We start from the raw sequence: 23,862 nt of genomic DNA, 5'->3' as shown, positions 1-23,862 counted from the left end.
TCGGATGAACCTCCTCTGAACTGCCTCTAATGCCACTACATCCTTCCTCAAATAAGGAGACCAAAACTGGACACGATGTGGTCTCACCAATATCCTATACAATTGCAACAATACTTCTCTACTTTGAAACGGCTTTACATTAGTTGAAACGCCTTTACATTAGTTTGCTTGACTATTTTTTTTCCGGCCAAAATGGATAACCTCACACACACATTAAATTCCATCTGCCAAATTCTGGCCAAATCTCCTAGCCTATCTATATCCGTCTGTAAAATCTGTATCGCCTTTTCAATGCCTGCTTTCCCATCTATTTTAGTATCGTTTGCAATTTTTGCTATGTTACACTCGGTCCCTGCTTGCAGATCATCTAACTGTTGAGGTGTGAGGACTGAACCCTGCGGCACCCTACTAGTTACAGTTCGCCAGCCAGAAAAGGACTCATTTAACACAACCCTTTGTTTTCTGTCAGTCAGCCAATCCTCAATCCAGTCTAGTATTCTACCCCCAAACCCCTGCGATCTCACCTTCTGGGTCAATGTTTTATGCGGCCCTTATCAAACACCTTCTGGAAGTCTAGACATACCACATCCACAGGTTCCCCATTATCCATCTTGCTGGTTACGTCCTCAGAGTTTGCTATGTGATTATTGATAGAAATTGGATTGCATGAAGAGGGGTTAGGAAACACGCCACTGCTTATAAAGGGGAAATTTAAATCACAGCTTTATGGTGAGAGAAATCAAGGCTGTTTCAAATAAACTCCCTCCTGTCAATAAAAAAGGGGCATCAGGTTAAAGAATGAAAATTTGAAACCAAGAAACCATCCATATCAAACAAAGACTCTCAACATATAACCTCCCGAAGGCTTCCTTCATGTACAAGAAACATGCTCAATTTTAGTGTAAAAATACTAATTGCGTCCTTTAAAAAAAAAATTAGAGTGCCCAATTCATTTTTTACAATGAAGGGGCAATTTAGTGTGGCCAATTCACCTACCCTGCATGTCTGTGTCGTGGGGTGAAACCCACGCAAACACGGGGAGGATGTGCAAATTCCACATGGACAGTGACCCAAAGCCGGGATCGAACCTGGGATCTCGGCGCCGTGAGGCAGCAAAGCTAACCACCGTGCCACCCATACTGATTGTGTCCTAATAATTTTCACACCAAAAAAATCCAAATGCTGATTTCTATGCTGTGAAAGGCAAAGAAAAGTTATATGCAAAACTAATAAGCAAAACAAAATCCGTTTTATCAAATTTTAATAAAACCAAAATACAATTCCTGTTCTAAAAGGCTTCATGCCACATAATACGATGCATTAACCAACAACTATAAAAGAGATCTCTTCATTTCCAGTACTCTAAAGTAGTAATAATACTGCCACTTTTGCATCACTGGCTGTTGCAATGTATGAATATACAGAATAGCAATTATATTTAATTACTCTTTCATAAAAGAGAACATTTAACTATGTTTCTCTGCCTGGATTAGTAGGATGATCAATGTTTACTTCTGGTCAATCTAACACTAACTGACCACGGTTTGAATGGTTTTGATCAGCACTAATCTTATAAAGCAGACCATCCCAATCACCTGATAGCACAGTGGTTAAACTGTTGCTTCACAGCACCAGGGACTCAGGTTCTATTCCCGGCTTGGGTCACACTCTGTACGGAGTCTGCACATTCTCCCCATGTCGGTGTGTTTCCTCCGGGCGCTCTGGTTTCCTCCCACAAGTCCCGAAAGGCACACTGGTTAGGTAAATTGGACATTCCGAATTCTCCCTCAGTGTACCCGAACAGGCGCCGGAGTGTGGTGACTAGGGGATTTTCACAGTAACTTCATTGCAGTGCTAATGTAAGCCTACTTGTGACACTAATAAAGATTATAAAAATGGAATTGTTTCTTCATATCTTACCATAGGAAGTGGAGACATGAACGTTTGACCTTTGTTTGCTTGCCCAGTAATGTCAGTAGATTTATCAAAATCAACTACCGTTGTAAAAATATTTTTGAACTTTGTGAACCCACATTAAAATAATTACTTAAATGTAGTTCATTTCCAAATCTCCACCACCGTCAAGGGCAACTAGGAATGGGAAAAATGGTAGTCTTGATAGTGATACCCATAGGGATACAAGAACAAAAAGACAGGAGGTGCAGTGTGGTACAAGTCTTTGAATACGGCTGGACAAGCCAAGAAGGCTTAGTGGACCATTGATTTTATAAATAGAGGCATAGAGAAGCAAAGCAAGGAGTTACAGTAATCAGGCCATAAAATGAAACTGAGCGTAATTCTCAGTTCTTTCTGATCAGCCGAAGCTGAAATGTGACCAACTCCATCCAACTTTTAACCTAGAACAAGGCAAGCTCAGTCAACTTTAACTACTAATATTTGAACCTTTTTTGTGAGATTCTTTTGGTGTGGTAAATTGGCAGTTTGGCCTCTAAGTCTGTGTCTAGCAGTTCGTCTGTAGGACTGCCACGTCAAAATCTATCATACTCCAAATTCCAATCAGACAGCCCTGTGCTGTGTACAGTTCCTCCCACATGTGAATGTCTATTGAAAATGCTAAATTAGGCCTGGACATGTATTGTCTCTCGAGGAGGAATCTAAGTTTAAGAAGAGTTGGAGACTTTGGCATTTTAGTGCCCTGGTTCTTGAATTTTTCTTCTCCACTTTCATCTTAAAAAGATCAGGCATAATCTACGTGCATGATACCAAATAGGGCGACGTAATCTAGAATGGAGCTTGGATATCCATCTTTTGAGTCCAAACAAACAAGGTTTTTCTTGCTAGATGGATGTTCACGAAGTTAAAACATTATAAAAATGAAAGCTGCTGGATCTATGATGTACAATCCAAATCTTATACTGTAACTAGACGCTAGTGTCACCAGAACATACAGGAGCTAACTGGAGCTAATCAAAACAAAAGAACCCTCAGTGGTTCATTACAGAACACTATTGTATAGCAAACACAGCAATAAGCAAAGACAACAATCCACTATAAATAACACTTAATGGAGAAAACAATAATGAATAAAAACATTTATTTTTGTTGCAAACTACAGATAAACTGGACAAAAAAAAGAGTACTATTACTCTTTTAAGTGTAATTTAGAATGAGGCTTTATGCAGAACTCAAAAACAAACATAACAAAAGGGCAATGCACTCTGCAAACTATCTTGTGGAATTACTAATTCCTACTTGTAAGTAGAAGGTGAATAAGATGATTTCCTTTTAGCTATCACTTCCAAGTTTCATTGAAACAAAGAACAACATGAAGCTAAAACAAATCATATTGCATGTAGAATAAGTTGAATAAATTACAATTTCATTAACTGGGCCAACTTTGCATATGTTTGTAGAATGCTACAGTGGTTAGCACTGTTGCTTCATGGCACCAGGGACCTGGGTTTGATTCTCAGTTTGGGGGCACTGCCTGTGTGGAATCTGCACTTTCTCCCCGTGTTTGCGTGCGTTTTCTCCGGTTTCTTGCCACATACCCCAAATGACGTGCTTGTTCGGTGAATTGGACATTCTGAATTCTCTCTCAGTGCACCCAAACAGGCGCCGTAGTGTGGCAACTAGAGGATTTTCACAGTAACTTCATTGCAGTGTTAATGTAAGCCTACTTGTGACACTAAAAATTATTATATTGTACCATTTGGTTCAGAAGACGACAAAGTTAGATACCTCCACAATATTGAACTTTACAGCTTGAAACAAAGAGGTTAATACAAATAACCATTCGCAACAATTCAAGAGCCCTCATAATTCACCTTGCAGGACTTCCGGTGACGGCGGGCGGGAGGCAGCCGCACATTGGAGGGCTCCCGCTCGGGAACGGCATTTTCGGGGTCTAACGCCCGGTCTGAGGGGTAACAGAGGCGGCAAAAGCAGGGAGAAGGCACAGTGAAGAAGGATGTCGAGAACAAGTAAAAAAACAGCCGTGAAAAAAACAGCTGAAAGTCCGTCGGGGAGTGCAAAGATCACCGCAGGACGGCAAGAAAAATGGAGGCTGGGGCACCAGGGGAGGCCGCACTGCCCACGGCTGAAGAAATGACTACGGTGAAGGCCACGGAACTCGAAAGGCAGTTTACAAACCACATGAGGAAGAAGATGGGGGCAGCATTGAAAGTGCTGGTGGAGGAGGAGATTGCCCCGGTGAGGGCGGCGGTATTGAACGCAGTGGCGGAGGTACGGGAGCACGGCGAGGCGCTGAAGGAAGCGGAAGAGACATTGTTACAGCACAGCAATCAACTTACCTCGATGGGGAAGGAGATGCGGAAGGTGATAGAGATCAACGAGGGTCTGCGAGCCAAAATGGACGACTTGGAAAACAGATCCAGGCGACAGAATTTGAGGATTGTGGGTCTTCCTGACGGAGTGGAAGGCCCGAGGCTGACTGAGTATTTTGCCACGATGTTGGCGAAGCTATTGGGGGAGGGTGATGATCCCTCCCGATATGAACTGGATCGGGCTCATCGGTCGTGGAGGCCTGTACCAATGGAGAGTGAGCAGCCAAGAGTAGTGACTCTGTGTTTTCATAGGTATGGTGTGAAGGAGAAGGTTCTGTGCTGGGCAAAGCAGAAGCGGATGGTGCAGTGGGCTGGAGCTGGTGTACGCATATATCAGGACTTTACGGTGGAGCTGGTGAGGAGGCGGGCTGCCTTCAGCTGGGTGAAGGCAGCATTGTACATCAGTACAGTGCGGTGCGGCATAGTATACCCAGCTAAGTTGAGGGTGACCTACAAATCCAAGGACTTTTATTTCGGGATGGCGGAAGCAGCGGAAGAGTTTGCGAAGACAGAAGGACTGTGGCTGAATTGAGAAGTGGTCATGTACTGATGTAGCCTCATGGAACTGTATTTTTTCACTGCGGTGGGTGTATGTGCTAAATGAGTCAACATTGTAAAAACTTGGACAAGGGAAGAGAGGGGACTTTCACTTGCAATGATGGTCCTTTGGAGCTTGGGTGTGTATGCGGGGTTGTGCGCTAAAGGGGATTTCTTGGTTTTCCTGGGGCCGGGCAAGGGGGAAGAGACCCGGGTGGGGGCCTTCACGCTGGTCAGTTTAAGTCGGCCAGTGAATGGGAGCGAGGTGGGGGGAGCCTGGCAGAATAGGTCCCGATGAGTCTAGCCGGGGTGGAAAGATGGGGGGGAAGGAACGGAGGTTGGGGGGAGGATTTTTGTAAGAGGAAGTGGAGGGGAGGAGCCGGGGTGGGCTTGCAATGCATGGGTGTCATCTACGGTACTCTTTCGTGGATTGGATGGCATTGAATGTTGGGGGAGGGGGTGGATGGGGGGTCAGGTGGGTCGTTGCTGTTGATAAGCCAACTCAGCTTTTTAAAAAAAATACATTCACTCCCTGGTCATGAATAATGAGAAAAAAAATAATTCAGACCATGTTCATTCAAACAAATATTCCCCAAAGAAAGATACAAATAAATGTTGTGTTATGTTTCACAGTTACAAAATACAAAAACTAATTGCTATAAAAATTCTGCCACATGCAGATACTTACACACTACTGTCAGTGAGTGACATGGTATCTGCATCACTTGACATGCTCTGCTGCTCACTGTCATTAGCGCTCGTTGCTGGTGCCAAAGCATACCCTGTGTTGACATAGTACGGGTTGACAGGCTCCCGCCATGACCCATGTCTGGATAAAAGGGGAAAAAATATATTACTCAAAATCATATTAAAATCAGAAACTGTGGCTTATCAATCTTGGAAAACAAAGTATCATTGCCTGAGAAATCTTCACTTATTGAATTCAATCATTCCACAAGTGAATACATGATCAAAACATCTGGTTATTTTTCTAGCAGTAAAGAAATTATGACACTCTAGTTTCAAAACACCTAGCAGACAAAGCAAATTAACTAGATTAATCTCATACTGTAATTGTGTTGAACAATCATGATTTTCACCCACAGGAATCAGATATGGTGAATACGGTGAAAACCCTGCCTTAAAAGCAAAAAAACTTTAATTGTAAACTTTAAAGAAAAAATGCAAGATATTATGAAATAAGTATTTTCCATGTTTATTCACATTCTTGCCACCATACTTTAACAGAAATGTGAAGGACCTTGAAACTGCAGAGGAGTTTTACCAGCATGTTACATGGTTAGGAAAGACTGCAATTATTCCACTTGGAGCAAAGGTGATTGAGGTGAGATTTGACAGAGGTGTATAGAATTAGGACAGGATTAAATAAGGTACTCAAGAAAAAGCTTTTCATTCGCTGATGATACAAGGTAGGCGACACACATTTAAGATTTTGAGCAAAAGATACAAGGGGAATGTCATAAAAAGCATTTTTTATGCAGTGAGTGGTAATAACCTGGACTCACTGCACACAAGGATGGGTGGTGGAAATGGAAACAGTCATCGATTTCAAAAATAAATTGGATGGGTGCTTGAAGGAAATAAACTTGCAGGAATACAGGTATCACGCGGGAGTGTGTGACTGGCTGCATTGCGCCGCGAGGAGCCAGCATGGACTTGTTGGGCCAGGAGGCTTCCTTTTCTTCCTTAAAAAGACTATGGGCGGGATTCTTCGGTGGCCGATGCCGATATCGGATTGCCGGTCGGGCGGAAATCAATTCCGACACCGGAATTGGGGCCGGTGCCGGTTTGACACCGGTTTGAGTGTGTCTGCCCCCTCCAAACTGGCGTCACCGTGATGCGTGCTGTCGCAATGCTGTTGGTGCCTCATCGGCCGGCCCAGCCACCCACAAATCGTGAACCCAGTGTAGCGGCTGCGGACAGTGTCCAGCGCCACCATACTTGGCCAGGATCTGTGCCGCTGGCCAGACAGCGAGGGCAGGGTGGACTGCTGGGGGGTGGCCAGGGGATAGGCTGTAGCATCCAGGATGGCAGGACCGCTGCAGGTCATCAAGCATGCGCAGTTGGGACTATCCATTCATTAAACTGAGACAGATGTGCCATTTTCTCATTTCACTGGAGTTCATGTTTTATAATTTGAAATTGCAAGCAAGCGGGCTCTGATTATCACTTGATTATCTGTTTTATGGTCATGGTGAGAAAATTAAAACCCAAAATAAATATTGAAGACATGAAGTAATAACTGCAGGCAGGATCATAAATGATATATTAATGTTAACTAATTTAATTTCAAAAATTGTTCTAATTGCTAATTAAGAAAAATACAATTTTTGTTGCAAGATGCTGAACACAGAAGCACTACAAATCGCTGATAATGCATCATGGTAGGCTTGCTAATTGCAGTTTCTGCTCAACATATGGATTGCTTGGATGTCAAAATGCTATTTGCATGTAACTACCAGTATAACTATAACCTCTTGTAAAACTACAATCACCTCTTCCGTGAAGGCTGCAGCTTAAAAAACTCTCTTTAAAAGAGGGCTGCGATATTCATTTTCTTACAATATATTCTATACTTTGCACTTATGAAATAAAAATAGGGGACTTTGTCAAACGTGCTACTTAATGCTAAATAAAATTCTGAATTTGTATCAATGTAGTGTTTGCAGCGAACATCTCAGCTGTATACATATTTTTAAAAATATAAATTTAGAGTACCCAATTACTTTTTTCCAATTAAGGGGCAATTTAGCATGGCCAATCCACCTAGCTTGCACATTTTTGGGTTGTGGGGGCGAAACGCACGCAAACACGGGGAGATTGTGCAAACTCCACACGGACAGTGACCCAGAGCCAGGATCGAACCTGGGACCTCGGCGCCGGGATCGAACCTGGGACCTCGACGCCGTGAAGCCAGTGCTAACCCACTGTGCCACCGTGCTGCCCAGCTGTATACATATTTGATAGCATGGGTAAAACTGGTTTCAAATTATGCAGTGTTAACATGCTAATGTTATTCAATAATGGTAATCAATTGAAAATCTATAACCTTTAAAGGCTAAATGCAAACACATGAATACTAAAATACAGAAATCAAGGTAAATTAGAACTAATTTGGGTTTTGCATCTCAAATATCAGCAAAAGCTTATATAAAACGCAAGTTATTAAACTGAACTTGACTGGATTCAACGAAGAAAACCTTTTTTTTCCCAATTCAAAAAGACCATTGTAAACGACAAATTGAAACGCAATTCAGATTGCATCACCTCATTACAGAGGTTGGACCAGAACGATCATCAAGAGACTCCATAGAGGAGATTGATACCAAAATTCTAAATAAAAGCACAGTAACTGACTACAGCCCAGCATCCAGCATGCACTTGCTTTTGTTGGAGGGCGGAGGTATAAATCTGTGGGATAATAATAATAATCATCATCATCGCTTATAGTCACAAGTAGGCTTCAATGAAGTTACTGTGAAAAGCCCCTAGTCGCCACATTCCGGCACCTGTTCGGGGAGGCAGGTACGCGAATTGAACCCACGCTGCTGCCTTACAAGCCAGCTCACTGTGCTAACCCAGCCCCTGGTTACCTTAATGTCAGGAAAAGCTTAACATTCATATGATCAAGTTTGCTCTTTAAAAGTATATACAGATAAAAGGAATACATCTCAGTTACAAGTGCTAGAATTATAAGTTTTTGTCACATTCTAATTCAAGAATATGCTTGCTAGATTGCTCTGTAATTTGTTGACGTATTTTTGCCCAGAGCTTGTGGTAAATACAAAGCTAGTGCAATAAGGTTTCAAATCAAACCTTCCGAGAGTAAAAGGAGAGATCTTGTTTCCATTGTGCACGAATCTGTGTACACAGTCACCGTGCATGGAGTACTTTTAACTCGCCTCATTCAGGGGCGGCACATGGCGCAGTGGTTACCACTGGGACTACGGCACTGAGGACCCGGGCTCGTATCCCAGCCTTGGGTCACTTTCCGTGTGGAGTTTGCACATTCTCTCCGTGTCTGCGTGGATTTCACTCCCATAACCCAAAGATGTGCAGGGTAGGTGGATTGGCCACGCTAAATTGCCCCTTAATTGAAGAAAAAAATAATTGGGTACTCTAAAATTTAAAAAAAAAACTAGCCTCATTCACTAACAAACACAAAAACAGGATTTCAAGAATATTGTAATCTCGGTAGAGGCCAATAACTACTTCTAAAAGTAGAATAAATTCTAAATCCCAGTTTTGACAGAAGAATTAAGCCACAAGATTCCATGGTTTAAGAGAGGAATTTTTACCACACAAGAGTCAAACAAAGCAAGCAATCCCATACTTCAAAACCCAGAGTCAACATTAAACCTAAATTAACAGGCAAATTGCGGTCGATTATAAACTATAAATTACACAAAATAGATCTTACAAATTAATTCAGCTGTCCACAGCATATGGGTCATCTTTCAATCACTAAGTCCATTGAAAACTCTGCCTTTTTTACATAGAATATCAGTTCCTCTCCTTCTAGAAGCTAGTTTGGTCCCCAACAAATAGCAGCGCATAACCAACTTGAATTCAATAGGTATGTTCTTCACCAAAAATGGCACTCATCGGCAGAACCTTGTATACTCTGTCTGGATGGCACAGATCCACCGATGATGCCTTCAAGTAACAGCTACAGCAACCGTGTATTTGTTGCTCAGCTTCTGGATCTGGCCTCTTTTCTTCAGCTTGCCTGTACTGTACCACTGGACTCATCTACTGCTACTACTGAGCTTAGACGGCTCTACGTCCCTTTATTAGAGCGTCAACCAGTTTCAGTTTGCCCAGAGGTTTTGGTTTCCTTAAAAACTGGGAGAGTCAGCTTCCTTTCTCAGTTAGGGTTTGCCTCAAAAAATAGAAGTTTTGAAATCATGGATTCTATCACAAGAAGAATCCACTTAAGAGTATTTAGTTGCATCTCCAAAAGCGAGAACCTTCAGAAAGTCAGTGATAATTAAAGCCTAACATTGCATAGTCATGTGGGAGGCCCTTTAAAAAAAAAAGTGTGTTTTATCAAATGGCTGCAGTGATGTCATTGTGTGGGTGGAGCTGGAATGTGATTCTGCTTTTTACTTTCGTTTTGAGCTGGAGGCTTTTTGGCTCTATTTTAGTTTCGCTTTCAGCTGGAGAGCTGCATTCAAACCAAGCAGATGTATACTGGTCTCTCTTAAGGTGTTTAGATGACTTGACAATTTAAAAGTGATAACGGTTCTCTGTAGAGAATTCAAACCTACTGTCTTTGCTAAAAAGTGTTTTGGCTTATGGATGTTGTTAAGAACGTTACTAAGGGTTACCTATAGAGTGCTGTATCTTTTTTTTTTGGGGGGGGGGTTATCAGTGTTGGTAGTTGGTAAGATGTTTACTGTGGGTTTATAAAATGTTAACTGGATTCATAGAATAAACATTGTTTTGTTTTAAAAATACTTTAGATCTTTGTTGCATCACACCTATAAAGTGGGCCCTTGTGCTCCCCATAACCAAAATCTATTAAAAGTTGTGGGTCAGGTGAACTCCATGATATACTTTGGTGTTCTCTAAACCCTGGCCCATAACAATATGCATTGCTATAGAATTGTTAATATTTGCAGGTTGTGTGGGGTATGTGCATGTGTGTGGTTGGGGGGGGGGAAGAGAAAGAGGAGAGAAGAGAAAGAGGACAGCATAATACATGCATGTAAAGATTTGCCAAATGTGTACTTTCCAAACTGCATATAGGCATGCCCTCAATATGGAATACACAGATTGGGATATGCTACAAAAAAAGTTGCAAAATCTGCTTTCCACAAAGAAAATTGAAACACTCGAGTGTTTCAGTTAAACTATTTCATTCTGAACACTTTCCACATATTTAATTTGTGCTAAAAAATCTCATGAAGATTAGAGTTCTGCTGGTCAACTTGGGTAATTTTTTTTTTTTTTAATGGTAGCCACAGCCTCAGATGCATGTATTTTGCGGTATGCCCCAGAATGGTAAGATGCAGATTTGTTTCATAGATCATAGAATTTACAGTGCAGAAGGAGGCCATTCGGCACATCGAGTCTGCACCGGCTCTTTGAAAGAGCACCCGACCCAAACCCACACCTCCACCCAATCCCCATAACCCAGTAACCCGACCCAACTCTAAAGGCAATTTTGGACACTAAGGGCAATTTAGTACGGCCAATCCACCTAACCTGCACATCTTTGGACTGTGGGAGGAAACCGGAGCACCCGGAAGAAGCCCACGCACACACGGAGCAAACATGCAGACTCTGCACAGACAGTGACCCAAGCCGGGAATCGAACCTGGGACCCTGGAGCTGTGAAGCAATTGTGCTAACCACCATGCTCCAATTCTGCAATGTGGATATATGGATCATAGCCATATTGTTATGGAGGGGCACTAAGCAAAAGGTAGGCACTTAACTGGAGGGAAAAACTTGAAAGCGTGGTATTTGTAGATTACTTTTGTAAATAATTTGGAGCTGGCATGCCAGCTCCTTGGAGCTGGGAACTAGCCGCATGCATTAAAACCAGCAAACCTCCGACAAATGATTATGCAATTATGCAAGCCCCTATACACAGAAAAGTGAGATCCTACAAGGTCCTTTACCCTCCTTTCCCACAGTCCTTTGTCCCTCATGTCTTCCTTTCTTTGAAGCCTAGCTCCCGGTTTGGCCTTTTCCGCAGTTAACACTTCTGTCCCTCCATTTTCAGTCACAATGTATCTTTAAAGAATCCATTATTTTTAAGAATTTAATCCTTACTTCAAAATACATTTGCTCTGTGAACATGAACAGCAGGAGAGATCTGGCTGGGTCCACTAAAGTAGTATGGAGTGAAAGATAGAATGTTTCAGCTCTTAAAAATTGCCATTGCTGGTGACTGAAAAAGGCAGCTCCCTGATGGGTGACTAGAAAACAACCTTTTCCAGTCCTTCAGTCCCAGGAGTTTTACACAGCTTGAATGTGCTGAATTTGCTTTGTGCACAAAAAGAAGGGAACTGACAGGAGATTTGCAGGCTGCAAAGAAGCTTGAAGGCTGCATATGGCCCGTGGGCCACATCTTGAACATCACTGCAGTCGAGGCATCAGAGAAAATTTCATACTGTTGCATGAGCAAAGCAGATAGAGAGAGAAAAGCAAAACAAATAAGAATCATTAAAAATATTCATTAGTGATCATGGAAATGTGTCAGTTATGCAGAACATCTCCAAATGTTCATTCAAAAGATAATGTGCACCAAAATCGAGCATGAAGTGGCCATTGTGCTTTTTTGGCAGTGCATTAATATTCACTCTTGGAACAGAGGTAAATTTTGTATAAAGAGAAAGTTGAACCCTGTAATTGTTGTTTTGTTACCATAATAAAGTGGACGTATATTTAAATACTTTGGTTTTGTAACTAGTCGAGCTTCAAATTATTCAAAACAATTAAGGTTAGCCATTAGTTATTGAAATTTATTTTCATCTATTGGTAACAGATGCATCTTTTGAATATATTTTAATATAATATATTCATAGCAATACTCAAAGTCACACAACCAATCATATATTAAATTTGTAAAAATCTCTGAAAGACGATTGAACTAGAGGTGATTTATCCACTGAAATCTCACAACTGCCAAATATTGACACTATATGGAGTTATAGAAATTCTATTATTTAATTGTGTAGCTTCTCTGGGTATAAACAGATGTTTACAAAGTCTTACTGTCCTTTTCTATTGCAATACTTATTGTTCTGCTTTGACTCCATGATTCCAGCCTGCAGTAAATTCACTTTTGCATTATAATAATTACTCTGTAAAATAATCTCTCTCTAATTTTAAAGCTGCAACAACTCTTTCAATACCAGCTTCAGTAAATAACAAGCCATTTGCCAATTACATTGCACCTCATTTCAGAGCTTGCTGTAACTAGCAACATGCCATTTTAAAGCAAATCACAGAATTGCAGTAAAATCGCGATTGCCATTACCACCATGGCTACCATATTTAAAAAGCTGCCAATTAGACACCAATTAGCAGTTAGAGTTTAAAATAATGGTAGCAGTTATTAAAAATTTTTTTTAAAAGAGTAATAATAATAATTGCTTATTGTCACAAGTAGGTTTCAATGAAGTTACTGTGAAAAGCCCCTAGTCGCCACATCCTGGCGCCAGTTCGGGGAGGACGGTACGGGAATTGAACCCGCACTGCTGGTGTTGTTCTGCATTACAAGCCAGCTGTTTAGCCCACTGTGCTAAACCAGGCCCCTACAAATTTAAAAAAAAAAATAAAAATAAGAGTACCCAATTCATTTTTTCCAATTAAGAAGCAATTTAGCGTGGCCGATCCACCTACCCTGCATATCTTCGGGTTGTGGGGGCGAAAACCACGTAAACCTGGGGAGAATGTGCAAACTCCACACAGACAGTGACCCAGAGCCAGGATCGAACCTGGGACCTCAGTGCCGTGAGGCAGCAGTGCTAACCACTGTGCCACCGTGCTGCCCTGTCATAGCAATGTTAATGGAAATCTAAAATAGGGAAAGACAGCAGGATGATACTGTTGTTGGCAACTGCTGTGCTATTTTAAAATCCTCAATTCACCCATTTAAATGCAGGCACAAATATAACTGAATGAACAAAGTTGTAATTAAAAAGCACCTTATGTCCTCTAGACATCCCAAAGTGCTTCAAAACCAATGATGCACTTTTCAAGTGTAGAATCGGTTCTTATATAGAGGAATGCAAGTGTTAAATAAATAAAAAATCATTCCAGATCAAAGGAGAGCATAATCCATTCCAAAATTAGAGCAGTTAATAGTATTCACAACATTAGTGTCCTACCCAGACAATAGTACATTTAAATTGTCAAATATGAGCTCAGATATTTAAGTACATCTAAAATATACGAAAGTACATTTTTATGTCACAAATACATAGAACATAACAGCGCAGTACAGGCCCTTTGTTCTATGTTCTATGTTCTATGAGACCTGTGAAACCACTCTAAAGCCCATCTACACTATTCCCTTATCGTCCATATGTCTATCCATTGACCATTTGAATGCCCTTAGTGTTGGCGAGTCCACTACTGTTGCAGGCAGGGCATTCCACGCCCTTACTACTCTCTGAGTAAAGAACCTACCTCTGACATCTGTCCTATATCTATCTCCCCTCAATTTAAAGCTATGTCCCCTTGTGCTAGACATCACCATCCGAGGAAGAAGGCTCTCACTGTCCACCCTACCCAATCCTCTGATCATCTTGTATGCCTCAATTAAGTCACCTCTTAAACTTCTTCTCTCTAACGAAAACAGCCTCAAGTCCCTCAGCCTTTCCAATGCTTCCACATCCTTCCTATAATGCGGCGACCAGAATTGCATGCAATACTCCAAATGCGGCCGCACCAGAGTTTTGTACAGCTGCAACATGACCTCCTGGCTCCGAAACTCAATCCCTCTACCAACAAAAGCTAACACACAGTACGCCTTCTTAACAACCCTCTCAACCTGCGTGGCAACATTCAGGGATCTATGTACATGGACACCGAGATCTCTCTGCTCATCCACACTGCCAAGAATCTTACCATTAGCCCAGTACCCTGTATTCCTGTTACTCCTTCCAAAATGAATCACCTCACACTTTTCTGCATTAAACTCCATTTGCCACCTCTCAGCCCAGCGCTGCAGCTTATCTATTTCCCTCTGTAACTTGTAACATCCTTCCGCACTGTCCACAACTCCACCGACTTTAGTGTCATCTGCAAATTTACTCACCCATCCTTGTACCCCTCCTCCAGGTCATTTATAAAAATGACAAACAGCAGTGGCCCCAAAACAGATCCTTGCGGTACACCACTAGTAACTGGACTCCAGTCTGAACATTTCCCATCAACCACCACCCTTTGTCTTCTTCCAGCTAGCCAATTTCTGATCCAAACTGCTAAATCACGCTGAATCCCATGCCTCCGTATTTTCTGTAGTAGCTTACCGTGGGGAACCTTATCAAACTCTTTACTGAAATCCATATACACCACATCAACTGCTTTACCCTCATCCACCTGTTTGGACACCTTCTCAAAGAACTCAATAAGGTTTGTGAGGCACGACCTACCCTTCACAAAACCGTGTTGACTATCTCTAATCAAATTATTCCTTTCCAGATGATTATACATCCTATCCCTTATAAACCTTTCCAAGATTTTGCCCACAACAGAAGTAAGGCCTACTGGTCTATAGTTACCGGGGTTGTCTCTACTCCCCTTCTTGAACAAGGGGACAACATTTGCTATCCTCCAGTCATCTGGCACTATTCCTGTAGACAAAGATGACTTAAAGATCAAAGCCAAAGGCTCAGCAATCTCCTCCCTAGCTTCCCAGAGAATCCTAGGATAAATCCCATCCGGCCCAGGGAACTTATCTATTTTCACACTTTCCAGAATTGCCAACACCTCCTCCTTATGAACCTCAAGCCCTACTAGTCTAGTAGCCTGAATCTCAGTATTCTCCTCGACAACATTGTCTTTTTCCTGTGTGAATACTGCCGAAAATATTCATTTAGCACCTCTCCTAACTCCTCAGACTCCAAGCACAACTTCCCACTACTGTCCTTGACTGGCCTTACTCTTACCCTAGTCATTTGTTTATTCCTGACATATCTATAGAAAGCTTTAGGGTTATCCTTGATCCTACCTGCCAAAGACTTCTCATGTCCCCTCCTGGCTCTTCTTAGCTCTCGCTTTAGGTCCTTCCTAGCTAACTTGCAACTCTCGAGTGCCCTAACTGAACCTTCATGTCTCATCTTTACATAAGCCTCCTTCTTCCTCTTGACAAGTGTTTTGACTGCTTTAGTAAACCACGGTTCCCTTGCTCAACCACTTCCTCCCTGCCTGACAGGTACATACTTATCAAGGACACGTTCCTTGAACAAGCTCCACATTTCCATTGTGCCCATCCCCTGCAGTTTTCCTCGCCATCCGATGCATCCTAAGTCTTGCCTCATCGCATCATAATTGCCTTTCCCCCCCAGATATAACTCTTGCCCTGCGGTATATACCTATCCCATTCCATCACTAAAGTAAACGTAATGGAATTGTGGTCACTATCACTAAAGTGCTCACCTACCTCCAAATCTAACATCTGTCCTGGTTCATTACCCAGTACCAAATCCTTCCATTACTTCCATATCTTTCAACCCTAGATGTCACAACTCTTTCTCACTTCTTTCACTGCCTTTTAAACAAAATACCTTCTCAACGATCTACTTGACCATGTGACCAGTTGCCTCTTTGGGTCACCTACCATCGTCTCAGATTCCACCTTAACCTGAAAATATCACCTGCTTCTCAATATTTCTGTTATCAAGGAATGTAACTTTCAAAATTGGGTTCCAAATAAAGCAGAACATAAGATCCATACTTCAGAACATGATCAACTCTGCCCTTAAATTGTCTTGAAATACCTAAATGAAAATATTTACTCTTTAAGGCCTCAGCCTTTGAAAAGTCTAGGTAGCAGCAGCTATTTTCGCAACAGTTGAAAGGATTTAGAACCACAGCTGTGTATTCTGAGCGTGTGCAATTTGCAGAGTACATGAGTAGGTTTCTCCAAGTTGAGCACATCCTACTGAATAGGAAGTTTGTTTTTTTCCTCCAAAAAAACCCACAAGTAGAGATGAACTCTTCAAAGCTTTACTTTTGCTAATGCAAGTTTCACACTAAACAAGGCAAGTTGGCGGCACGGTAGCAGTGGTTAGCACTGTTGCTTCACAGCATCAGAGACCCGGGTTTGATTCCAAGCTTGGGTCACTGTCCGTGCAGAGTCTGCATGCTCTCCCTGTGTCTGTGTGGGGTTCCTCTGGGTGCTCCGGTTTCCTCCCACAAGTCCTGAAAGACGTGCTGTTTTGAATGATTTGGACATTCTGAATTCTCTTGGTGTACCCGAACAAGCGCGTGTGGCGACTAGGGGATTTTCACAGTAACTTCATTGCAGTGTTAATGTAAGCCGATTTGTGACAATAATAAAGATAATAATTTTACTATTAATTTAATACTATAGTTCATAAAATATATTTACATCCCAAATTCTCAACAGACCATTTCCCATTGTTTTTAATTCAATCTCAGATTTCCCCTATTCATTGCAGGATCTGAGGGTTCCTTCACTTCCTAAGGTCAAGTCAAAGTGTGCCATAAATCTTAAGAATTCACTTGGTGGTTTCCCAGTCTGGCACTGTGCTTTAACCTGCCTGCTTACCATTGGCTGGGGACTAATGACAATCCAACAATCCTGTGGGAGTATGAGCTTCCCCAATGAGGGGGGCGGAGAAATCATTAGCAGACTTCCTGTATAAATAAAGCTGGCCAGTTTGGAACCGACAGGAAGGAGTAAGCAGCAAGCGAGATTGCTGCTGTTGTGTATATATATGTTATTGTAAATAAATGTTATTTCTTTGTATCCTTGAAACTCGTGCTGGATTCTTCGTGGCCCTCACAAAACACTGGTTACGACACCGTGCTAGTGCACGGTCACTTGACCTGGAATCGCAACACAATTGAATAACCAATAATCCTTAGAAAATACCCAAAGTCTTTGGCCCTTGGCTGCCCAATAATTATAAATTTGTAAATTTAAACACATTATTTTTATTATAACAAGAACTATATGAAATAGGCAGCAAATACAACTGGTTGTATATAAAATACACACACACACAAAAGACAGCGTGAGATGGGGGGGGGGGGGGGGGAGAGCGCATGAGGTAGGGGAGGGGGGAAGTGAGGAGATTGCTTAAGCAGCAGGGGGGAAGCGTGCAAGGGGGGAGTGCATGAAGGGTGGGGGGGAAGAAGGCACGAGGGTGGGGGGGGGGGGGGGGTCCATGGTCTATGTCTCAGCTGTTTTCCTTAGCTCCCTGGAAATCATCCCACTCCGGCAGCATCCAATCAACACCTGCTCAATATGGTCTTTTGGCCAATTAATTGGCCACAGCCAATCAATCGAACAGAGTCTCACCCCATTTCTTGGGTGCCGAAAAGTCTGGGTCTTGCCCTCCAAGTCTAGCAGCACTATATTGCAACTTCTTGAATTCCTTCTTCTCTCTGCTGCTTGACTTAAAGGTACATGTCCATAAAGCATCCATGGATCAAAGATGATGACAGCAAAAATAAAGAAAGGGAAAATAAGAGAATCAGCTGGATTACTCAAGACTTCCAGAGCTCGCTCACTCTCTGCAACAATTCCACTGTCAATCTCTTCCACCAGCTTTACGCGGAAGATCTGGCAACTTGAATTTGGACTCATCGTTCCAATCATGGGCCCCACTTACAATTCCTGTTTAGGGACTCGAAATACTGGCTTTCTCCTGGTTTTCTAAGCTGACTAATTGTTTGTGAAAAACTGTATCTCTCAACTTGCTTTTCCACCTATTTTTGTGTCATCTGCAAATTTGGCTACAGTCCATGCACTTCCTTCCTCCAAGTCATTTGTATTGTAAACAGTTGCGGGCCCAGCACTTATCCCTGTGGAGCCCCACTAGTTATAGGTCACCAACCTGAAAATTAACCCATTTATCACTACTTGCTGTTTCTTGCCCAGGAGTTAATTTCCTATCCATGCCTATAGACTACCTTGGCTCTAACCTGAGGACTTTGTGAAGTACCTTGTCAATCACCTTTTGGAAGTACAAGTATAACATATCCATAACTATTCTTTTTACATGCTCCATAACTATTATTTTTATATGCTCCTTTCCTAGTGTGGCTACTATTTTATACATTACTTAGAACATTAGCCCATCGAGTCTGCACCGACTGCCCCCCTCCCTCCCCTCCTAAGTTGCTGGTCACAAACAGGTCTTGGAACAAGTTTATGAACTGCTTCCACATGCAGTGGAACCCTTCCTCCAACCAGCCTGCTGGCAATTTTATTTTAAAGCAAGCCTTGGAATTCCACTAGGTCGGACAACCTGCCTGCGACCTCCATCCGAGCAGAAGTCTCCTCCTGGAAATCAGGGAGGCGGGGCCAGGACACAGGCTCCCTTTCTCTCAAAGAGTTCTGGCTGCTCCAAGATGCCCAAGATCACCACTAAAGAGCATGGCTCGACCCTCACCTCCACAATTTTGGACATCCCCTTGAAAAAAGTGGCCCAGAACCCATTCAGCTTGGGACAAGACCAGAACATGAGGGAGTAGTGGGCCAGAGTCACCTGATACCATTCGTACTTGCCCTTCACCTCCGGGAAGAATCCGCTCGTGTGTGTTCTGGTCAGGTGCGGCCTGTGCACCACTTTTAGCTGTGTTAGGCTCAGCCCTGCGCATGAGGTGGAGTTCACCCTATACAGTACTTTTCTCCAGAGTCCTTCCCTTATCCCAATGCAGAGTTCCTCCTCTCATCTCCTTTACTGGGGCACTTACCTCCTCCAGCAGCTGTCCATATATGTCTACACATCTACCGTCCCCTTATTCGTCCTGCGCTAACACCCCAGGAGGGTAGCTGGGGTAATATTGCAGCCCACTTGCGGAGGAAGTCTCAAATTTGATGGTACCGGAGCTTGTCCCCTTTCGGGAGCTGGAGCTTTTCTGTTAGCTGCCCCAGGATTGCTACTCTACCATCTGCATAGAGGTCCCTTATTGTCAGCACCCCTTCGTCCCTTCTCCAGCTTTTGTAAATGGTGTCTATTTTGCCGGAATGAACCTATGGTTTCTGCAGATGGAGGCTGCAACAGACATGTCTCAGAGTTTGAAGTGGTGCCTGAGCTGGTTCCAGGTTCTGAAGTGTAGCTATCACTACCAGATTCTTCAAATCCTTGGCTTGAGAGAATGGGAGTGGGGCGGTGGCCAGTGCCCGTAGGGACATTCCAATAGAGGTGGTCTCTCCATCCACATGCCTTTGGCACTTCCAGCCACCCCTGCACCCTTTCTACAGTTGCTGCCTAGTGGTAGAATAGGAGGTTTAGTAGGGCCAGTCCTCCCCAGGCCCACCCTCTCTGTAAAACGTTTTTTGAAGATCCTGGGGTTCTTTCCAGCCCACACGAAAGCTGTAATTAGCTTGTCCATCTTGGCGATTTGGGGATAAAGATCTGGTCTGAGTACAAAAAGAGGAACCATGGCAGCATGTTCATTTTTGTCGTCTGCACTCATCCCGCCAAGGAAAGTTCCACCTTCTCAAATTCCTTTTCACCTCCTCCACTAGATTGGACAGGTTCCACTTGTGAAGCTGTGTCCAGTTGTGAACTATCTGGATTCCCAGATATTTGAACTTGGTTTGGACCAGTTTGAATGGCAATGTTTTCAACTCTGCTTCTTCCCCAGGGGTTCACTGGTAAGATTTTGCTCTTGCTCAGGTTTCATTTGTATCCAGAGAAGGCTCCAAACTCCCTCAGGAGTTCCATAATCCTACCCATGCTGACTTGGAGATATAGATGAGCAGGTCATCCGCACTGAGTGAAATTCTGTGCGCTCCCCAACTCCCCTCTAAAGGTCTCTCCACCCCTTCGCTGATCCGAGAGCGATGGCCAATTGCTCAATTGCCAGTGCAAACAGCAGTGGGGACAACGGCCATCCCTGCCTCTGTGCAGCTGGAAATAATCAAAGCTGGTGATGTTCGCTGGTGCAGCAGTTTCACCCACAAGGTAAATCCAAACCCAAACCAACGCAGTACCCCGTGGACATGTCCTTGCATGCCCAGGCTCACCTTTGTTCTTGGGCAATCCAGGGCGGCCGCCACCACCCTCCTCTTTCTAACCATCCCCATGTGACCGGAGACATCAGCATTCTACCGTTCTCCCCTCCCCTTCGGTCTCTATTCCCCTCCCACCTGCCTGCCCCCTCTTCCCTTGCCCCTCATGTCCTATGTCTCACCCCCCCCCCAAAGTTTGGTATTCTACCCCCCCCCCCCACCCCCAGGCTCTCCGTCCCTCTTGGCGGATGTCTCCCCGCTAGAAAACAGCCTTTTGGTCCTAACCTGTACAAGTCCACCCCGGCCCTCTCCTGGCCCTAAATGAAGCAGTGGGCATACCTCCCCAAGTACAGTTACTCCTATCCCCCTAGTTTGTCCAAGTCAGTATTTTTGTGCCTTCCCTCATTATAATAATCTTTTATAATAATCTTCATTGTCACAAGTAGGCTTACATTAACACTGCAATGAAGTTACTGTGAAAAGCCCCTAGTCACCACATTCCAGCATCTGTTCGGGTACACAGAGGGAGAATTCACCTCACAAGCACATCCTTCGAGACTTGTGGGAGGAAACCGGAGCGCCGGAGGAAACCCACGCAGACACAGGGAGAACGTGCAGACTCCGCACAGACAGTGACCCAAGCTGGGAATCGAACCTGGGACCCTGGCGCTGTGAAATAACAGTGCTAACCACTTGTGCTACCACGCTGCCCTCCAGAGTCCGTTCTTCTGTACAAACTCATTCACTTCCTCTGGCATATTAAAGAAGTGTTCCCTGTGTGACCCATAATCTTGCCCGGTATAACATGCCGAATTGCACCTTGTTTTTAACAAGTGCAGCATAGACCCCGTTAAAATCCACCTGACCAGTTTGGCTCCAATGTCCTGGTAAATGCTGATGGTGTGCCCTTCCACTTACACGACCACATGTATCTGTGGATGTTCATAATTATTGCCCCTGGTGGTTCCCCTGGTTTTTGACGGAGTGACCTGTGAGCCTGGTCTATTTCTGGTGGTTTGGCAAAGCCCTCTGCCCCAACCAATTTTCCAAGCTTCCTTGAGATAAATTCCTTTTTGCTCCCAACCTCTGGTAACCAATGGTCCGAAGGTTCTGTCGTTGGTACCTGTTCTCTTGGTCGTCTTTAAGACAGACTTTAATATTGTAGTTGGGCAATTTAGCTTGGTCAATCCACCTAACCTGCACATCTTTGGACTGGGAGGAAACCAGAGCACCCGGAGGAAACCCACGCACACACGGGGAGGATGTGCAGACTCCGCACAGAGTGACCCAAGCCGGAATCGAACCTGGGACCCTGAAGTTGTGAAGCAATTGTGCTATCCACAATGCTACCGTGCGGTTCCCTCATAAGAACAAAACTCATTACATCCTGCAAATTGAAATACTTCACATTAAGATATAAAAGAACCCCCTCCCCCCTCCGTTCACTGATCGGGCTCACGGACACTGCCTGCCCCTAATCCTCACTGTGAGCAATGGTTCACAGCCTGGGTGTGACCGAACAGGGTGGTGGTGGAGGGGTTCAGCAGTGACAACAGAAGAATATTCGGCAGAAATGGTGGGTGTGGGACCGACCAGGAGGGTCGGTAAGAGAGAGGTTCACCGGTAACCAAAAGATCAAGAAATAGAAGCGGCTATTCCGAATTGACGGCAATCCATAAAATGACATTAAAACAAAACTTCCGATGTCATACGTGAATATGGGTCAGACTATTTTTTAAAAAAAATTTATTGATTTATTAGTCAAGAGTACCCAATTCATTTTTTTCCCAAATAAGGGGCAATTTAGCATGGCCAATCCACCTACCCTGCACATTTTGGGTTGTGGGGGCGAAACCCACGCAAACACAGGGAGACTGTGAAAACTCCGCACGGACAGTGACCCAGAGCCGGGATCAAACCTGTGACCTCGGTGCAGTGAGGCAGCAGTGCCACCGTGCTGCCGAGTCAGACTATTATAACAGGGCAAATGAAAATGGGTAGCGACTGTACTTGCATTAAAGGCAGTATAGCAAAAGTTCACTAGGTTGGTTCCTGGGATGACGGGGTTGTCCTGTGATAAGAGGCGAAGTGAACTGTGCCTGAACGTAAAAGAATGAGAGGTAATCTCATTGAAACATACAAGATTCTGAAGCGCCTTGATCAGTTTGACAGAGATTATTGGTAGAGGAAACTAAAACATGGGTGTACAGTCTCAGAAAGAGGCGCCGATGATTTAGAACTAAAATGAGGAGAAATTACTTCACTCAAAGGGTGGTAATACTTTGGAATTCTCTACCCCAGAGGGTTGTGGATGTTCCATCTTTGAATACATTTATGTATGGAATAGATGTCAGTGTGTATATATGTCAAGAGTCATTTATTTATAGCATAGAAAGTGGTCATTCAGCCTATCGAGTCCACACTGGCTCCCTCCGCAGCAATCCAGTCAGTCCCACTCCCCACTCGGTTTTTATTTCAAGTGTCCATCCAATTTCCTTTTGAAATCATTTGACTGCATCCATCACCCTCAAGGGCAGTGAATTACAAACCATTACCACTCATTGAATAAATGGTTCTTCCTCACATCACCCTGCATCTCTTTGCCCCAAATCATAAATCTTTATCACTTGGTCCTTATATCTTCAGCATGGGATTTTTTTTTTGTCCACCTTATCCAATGCCTGCATCTGATACATCTCTTTTCAATTCTCCCCCTCAATCTCCTTTGTTCCAAGGAGAACAAACCCAGACTTTCCAACCTAACTTTGTAACTAAAAACTCCCATCCCTGGAACCATTTTGGTAAATCTCCTTTGAATCTTTTCAAGAATCTTGACATCTTCCCTAAAAGTGTGGTGAGGAGAACTGGATGCAATACTCGAATTGGGGCCTAACCAGAGGGATGTGTGGATACATAGAATATCACAACAAAGAAACAGTACATTCAACACAAGCCTATATCTGTATTATTCTTCAAAAGTCACCTAAGGTATCAACTCTCCAGCTCTTTTCTCAAGCAATTATTTCCTGATTCTCTTTTGAAAGCATTTATGGACCAATTAGTGACACAGAAGTCCTCATTCTAACTATACTCTGTGTAATTGTTTTCTTCTAATCTTCACTTTAATTCTTCAATTTGTATTCCTGCATTAGCATTTGCCCGCGAATATAATCAATTTATCACTTCCTAACTAAATCAGATTCAAGTCACATTTTAAGATGACTATCCAGTCAGCTTTCAATAATGAGCATGAGTGACAAAAGGTCCAACTCCTCAAGCCACTCATTCCTGGCACCACTCATCCCTGGCAACGCTCTAGTG

At 43.3% G+C, this 23,862-nt stretch overlaps 1 protein-coding gene across 6 annotated transcripts in view; it reads right to left on the bottom strand.

Annotated features, from left to right (window-relative positions):
- axin1 (axin 1) overlaps window positions 1–23,862 on the bottom strand; it is a 368,189-nt gene that overhangs the window by 75,684 nt on the left and 268,643 nt on the right. For all 6 annotated transcript variants that reach the window (XM_072481665.1, XM_072481661.1, XM_072481666.1 and 3 more), the window contains exon 3: window positions 5,533–5,673. In XM_072481665.1, coding sequence (XP_072337766.1) covers window positions 5,533–5,673 — 141 coding nt within the window. The remainder of the gene's footprint in view (window positions 1–5,532; window positions 5,674–23,862) is intronic.

The sequence above is a fragment of the Scyliorhinus torazame genome, chromosome 17 (assembly GCF_047496885.1).
Source record: "Scyliorhinus torazame isolate Kashiwa2021f chromosome 17, sScyTor2.1, whole genome shotgun sequence".
Classification (NCBI taxonomy): Eukaryota; Metazoa; Chordata; class Chondrichthyes; order Carcharhiniformes; family Scyliorhinidae; genus Scyliorhinus; species Scyliorhinus torazame.
Note: the sequence above shows the minus strand (reverse complement) of the source record. Positions and strands in the feature narration are given on the sequence as shown.